The sequence below is a fragment of the Priapulus caudatus genome, unplaced genomic scaffold (assembly GCF_000485595.1).
Source record: "Priapulus caudatus unplaced genomic scaffold, Priapulus_caudatus-5.0.1 Scaffold1038, whole genome shotgun sequence".
NCBI classification, from domain to species: domain Eukaryota; kingdom Metazoa; phylum Priapulida; class Priapulimorpha; order Priapulimorphida; family Priapulidae; genus Priapulus; species Priapulus caudatus.
The window spans coordinates 96,091-101,668 of NW_014578099.1; the positions used below are offsets into that span (position 1 = coordinate 96,091).

The 5,578-nt window shown below is 42.0% G+C and overlaps 1 protein-coding gene across 1 annotated transcript in view; it reads right to left on the minus strand.

The window, feature by feature from the left end:
- LOC106815087 (sialin-like) overlaps positions 1 to 5,578 on the minus strand; it is a gene marked incomplete in the record, with an annotated part of 15,478 nt that extends 9,900 nt beyond the window's left edge. Inside the window, 1 exon segment of the mRNA XM_014819514.1 lies at positions 5,393 to 5,578. Coding sequence (XP_014675000.1) covers positions 5,393 to 5,474 — 82 coding nt within the window.

Sequence of the window (5,578 nt, forward strand, 5' to 3'; positions counted from 1 at the left end):
ACAAACAGAGGATTCGAAAGAATCAATAAGAGATATATAAACATATGAGCTATGAAATATATTTGTAACTCAATAATATATTACATGCATAAATGTATATTAATATTGTATTCAGTATATATGCATACTATAGATTATATATATTATCATATACATATATATCATTAGACTTATATAGTATTATTAAGACAGTCACTATTCATATAAGATTATATTATAGTCATATTAATTACATCAAGTAATAATATACGTATATTATTAATCTTATAGTGTAGTATATTGTATGTACCAATATTGTATGTATGTATTATTACCTTATAATGTAAATACTATTCTATATGTTCACCAAGAGTTTGTATACGAAGCCAATCGAAGTCAAGGCCCAAGTAGTATACGAAGGGGTCGCGCATGCAGTTTACTCTAAACCACGATGACCGCCTGACACCCGGGCGCGTAGAAATAAGAATAGTATATTTAGTTGTATAATATAGCAATTATAGGAGATTAGTGCGTGCATCTAGCATTTCTTGTGATGCACATATGTTTCATTGAACGATTCAGAGTATAACAGAGACCGTCTACAAGCTGCTAAGGACGAAAGTAAATGAGAATAATTAACGGTTTTACAACTCGCGTAATTTAAATAGATATCGTATTCTAACCCTAGCAATAACCGTTTTTGGAGCGAGTAATTATCTGTATTTTAAAGAAGAATTCAGACTCTTTCAAGAACTCTCTGCTACTTTTATTGTTCACGTAACATCATGAGCATATTCTAAGTGAGTCATAATAAAGTCCCCAGGGCGGCGAACATAGACATCGCCAAGAGTACACCATCCATGCAGCAGACACGAGAAATCTGGAGGCTAAAGAGCAATAGCATAAAACTCGCCCCCAGTACGACTAAGGTATAATTCATTACTAAGCCTCTAGTCTTCGCATAACGCCGCTGTGGCTTACTCCAGGCAGCCCGGCCACGTCTTCGTTTTATTACCCTCGCCACTAAATGCCCTAAACGGCAGTTCTTAAACAAACTGCTGAACTGTCCGCTAGACTACCTAACCCTAAAACCGAATAACCAACAACCACACTAAAGCAAGCCCTGAAAACACTAACCCTAATCCTAGATCACCTAACAACGTGCTAAACGCTGAACCCCTGTCTATGACTTGGAGTATAGCCAGCCGAGAAGCGCAAAAAGTCACCAACTCGCTGGCGGGGGCATCTCTTATAGGAATCAAGCGAAGAACCCATGAGCCGCACTCTGTCAGAATATAACGAAGACCAGCTGCACGGCAAGCTATACGCCCGCTGGGCATAACATCTTAAACTGCCTGCTAGGCACAGTCTGGCGCCGCGACGGAGGTCAGCCCCAGCGGCATTTAATGTACCAAGCAGAGCTATATAGTACTCAGACTAGGTTCATACTACGTCCCCAAATGCAGACGTAAAACCATATTACACTCGCTGCCCGCTTCTGCTAATCCTTAGCAGTGGCGGGTTTTATTCCATACTTAGCGGGGGTCTGCGTACCCGCAGTTTCGTGACTATGTTTATTATTCCAGATCGGCTTCGAACAGGCAAAAGGGCCAACCACGTATAACGGCCATGGCGCTCACACAAAAGTGACATATTCATCTGCTGCATTTCCTGCTTCCCGCTACATCGAAACGCCAACTAAAACTAATATAGAAATATTAATTATATACCTCATGCGGCAGAGGATATTGCTCGCTCTTTATGATTCCCATTCATGGATAATGATAAAACTAAATTAAGCTATAAGTGGAGCTCACATTCATTATATCTCCATGTGCCGACCTTGTGCAAATGTGCAGATGTGACACTCTTATATCCTGGGCCGCAATGTCGGCTGATAATGAGGTCAGAGTTCAATGATATGTATTGCGCTGTACCCCCAAGTTTTTACATTAAAATTGGGCAATATGCGCCACCCTATACATTGCAGTATCGCAGGAATGGGCAATGCGCCGTCACCGTGGAAAGATACGTGAGAGATGTTGTTAATAGGGGGCCGGGGGGCAAGGGCCCAAAGGTGATAGCAAGGTTAGGGGGAATATTCCCCTATCTTAATCTATGAATACCAGTGAAATGTGCATTTGGCACAACTGATAAGCCTGGACCCTAATATGCTCTTTGATATCTGCATATATAGATAAGTGATGTCCGAAATGAATATCGATATAAATTCGAAAAATCAATCGATATAGTTCTTCAATTCGATAATCGATTAGAAAACAAACGAAACATTAAAAAATATAACCAAAAAAAAAAAAGATAGACTAGTACATACAGACCAGGTCCTGTCTGATTGCAAGCATACTAGTGTAGCCTTAAGAGACATACATGAAATTGACAGTGTGCTTTGTTTGGTTTTGACACTGCCCACATAGTATCCGTCAGACATAACTACCTCCGTATTGTGTTAATGTTGGAGAGGATAATCATTGCAGGACATTAACTCGGTCTACACAAGCGCTACACTATTAAGACCACAACAACTTTACTTACATTATACCAAAAGACAAGTCCTTGATCATGTTTGTTAAAAACTTTTAATGTTTAATAAAGCTTTTCTTCTTTTTTGCTTAAATAAAGCTATCTTTTAATTGATTGTGTGCGTGTGCGTGTGCCGGTGTGTGTGTGTGTGTGTGCGGGGCGTGTGCGTGTGTGATGCGTGTGTGTCGGCGTCACGTGTCTGTTGTCCGCATGCCTTTATCTGTCAGACCCTAGCTGTTATTTTTCTAGATACAATAATGTAACCCAAACCCAAAAGGATAGGGTAAATAATACTTTGTTCCACGCCACGTATTGCAGCGTCAAAGTTTTACTTCTTCTTCGGCAGGCGTCCCGCGGAGTGGCAGTCGCGAGAAGCCCGAGAGCGGCGTGCTGAGCGCGCGTCACACGTTAGCCGTGATGATGTTCCTCGGCTTCTTCAACGTCTACGCGCTGCGCGTCAACCTCAGCGTCGCTCTGCTCGCCATGGTGAACGTCACCATGCTGGAGGCGGATCCCGTGATCAACCAGACGGACGATTGCCCGTCGCCGACCGACAACGTGACGACGGGCGGCGGCTTCGACGTAAGCCCCCGACTCTGGTCGTCGACGGATCTATGCGCTCATTGTATTTTTGTGATTATGTCGATGTGTTCGTGCCTGGTTGTGTCGTAGAATGGTTGCAATCCATGAATGTATAATCTAACGCACAGTTGTGCAGACCAGGTAGAAAATAGCAGAATCATTAAAAAACAGGGTTTCTTATACATAAGAGGTACAGTGGCGCACCGCCGTTGTCAAATTTAACATCGCCGTTGTGAAAATGCTCCTATAACAATTTTTACCATTCAAATCAGTCGACCACGTCTTTAAATCCATCATACGCATTTTTTCCCCAAACTGGCCATTACCTCCATTGTCTAATTTTCCCTCGGAAGAAACCCTGAAAAACTAATATTTTTTTATCGGTAAGTGAAGATCTGTATGTATTATGTTCTAAAGAATAGGCATCTTTTTAAGATGTGATAATAATTTTTGCTACGGTAAGAAATCTGTGTGTAGTATTGTTAATTTCAGATGGTCGTAGTAATATATAGTCTATGTTGGTATCAACTTCATATGCCATTTAGGAATACTTCTTATTGGCAATTACTTATTAGGACATTCTGTCTATTTCGAACTTCTGGTTTATTATATATTTACTGTGGTTCTATATTAGGAGTTAACACGATGGCTAACATGTAGCTATTTCTTTTATTCCAGGGTGGAACATTTTAGGGTGTATCCTCTTGGGTTTGGGTTACATTATTGTATCTATTATTTTTCTAGCAGGTATAACTGTTAGAGGTGGATAACAAACGTGGTCTTTAGCACTCGCAAGCCAGTATTCACGACTTTTAGCGAGAGAAAGCGGTAAGGTCCGTGTTGGCTGTCATTGTGCATGGCGAAGCAGTTGAGGTTAGCCGTTAATCATCTAGCCGGTGGCGGTCAGCGGAGTAAGCTAGCCTTCACTTAACTGAAACTTTTTCCGGCGACAAGACGCAAGTTCCCAGCAAATGTTCCGGCGCTCGTTTCACACACAAACACGTGGTGACCTACTGGTCACAATTGCTACTAAATAAAGATCTTTTCGTGGACACGACATCTCACGTCAAACGTTACGACGTTTTAGACTTGTGATGTTTATTTATAACTACGTATGATGATTCTGACAACGAGTCCTAGGACACGGGCTTTGATGGTTGCATGCAGGCGCGGCGTCACGGGGGGGGGGGCGGTTGCCCCTATAGTATTTTTGATAATCGATTATTTGTTTTCATAATCGATTATCGAATTTGAGACTATAATCGATTGATTTTCGATTATAATCGATCATCGGGACATCACTATACTATATACCCAATATCAAGAGCATATTAAGGTCCAGCCGTTATCATTTGTGCCATAATGCCACATTTCAACCTATACCATAAGATAAGAGGGGAATATTCCCCCTACCCGCTATCAAACCTTTGGCCCTTGCCCCCCGGCCCCCCTAATTACAACACTCCTCCACATATCCCTTTCACCACGGTGATGCCGCATTGCCCATTCCTGGATACGCCAATGTGTAGGGTGGCCATATTGCCATTTTAATGTAAAATTGTACAGCGGCAATAAGTATCATTGAACTCTGACCACATTATCCAGCCAGCACATTCGGCCCAAGGATATAAGAGCTGTCCACATCTGCACATTTGCACAGGTCGCACATTGGGAAAATGAAATGTGGTCAGCACTTATACTTATAGTTATATCATTATCCATGAACCAAAGGCAGAGCAACCTCTGCCATGATATATATATATATATGATTTAGGGCTAGGGGGAACAGAAATGCACAAAAATGTCCTTTTGTACCATGGGCATGGCCATGGGCCACAGCGATGGAATAAACCTAGTCCGAGCCGACGCAGACCCCAGTAATGGATAAACCCGCACCCTCAGATTAGCAAAGCGGAGTTTACGTCTGCATTTGCGGACTAGAATAAACCTAGCTCTAGTACTATAGCCCGCTTACATTAAATGCCGCTGGCAGCGGCAGCCAGCTGGCCAGCGGCAGTTAATGTAAGCGGCTATAGTACTAGAGCTAGAATAAACCTAGCTCAGTAGCTGCCACTTTGCCAGATTTCTCATGCTCATGTGGTGTACTCTGATGCTGTCGCCCCCATGGGGCATGGACTCCATGTAAATACTAAATGATGTACGTAAACTAAAGTAAAGAGATCTTGAAGAGATGAATTGTTATAAAATTACTAGCTCCAAGAAACGGTATTGCTAGGGTTAGAATACCGTTTCTTGGCTATAAAATTACGAGATTGTAAACACGTCTAACCTTCTTCATGTTCACTTTCGTCTACAGCCGCTAGAAGCGGCTCTCTGGCTTCATACTCTGCGTTCAATGAAACATGTGCCATCCCAGAAATGCATAGATGCACGACTATCTACTATAATCTATATATACTAATATTACTATTTCTTATTTCTACGGCCCGGGTGTCATCGCGTCATCGTGTTTGAT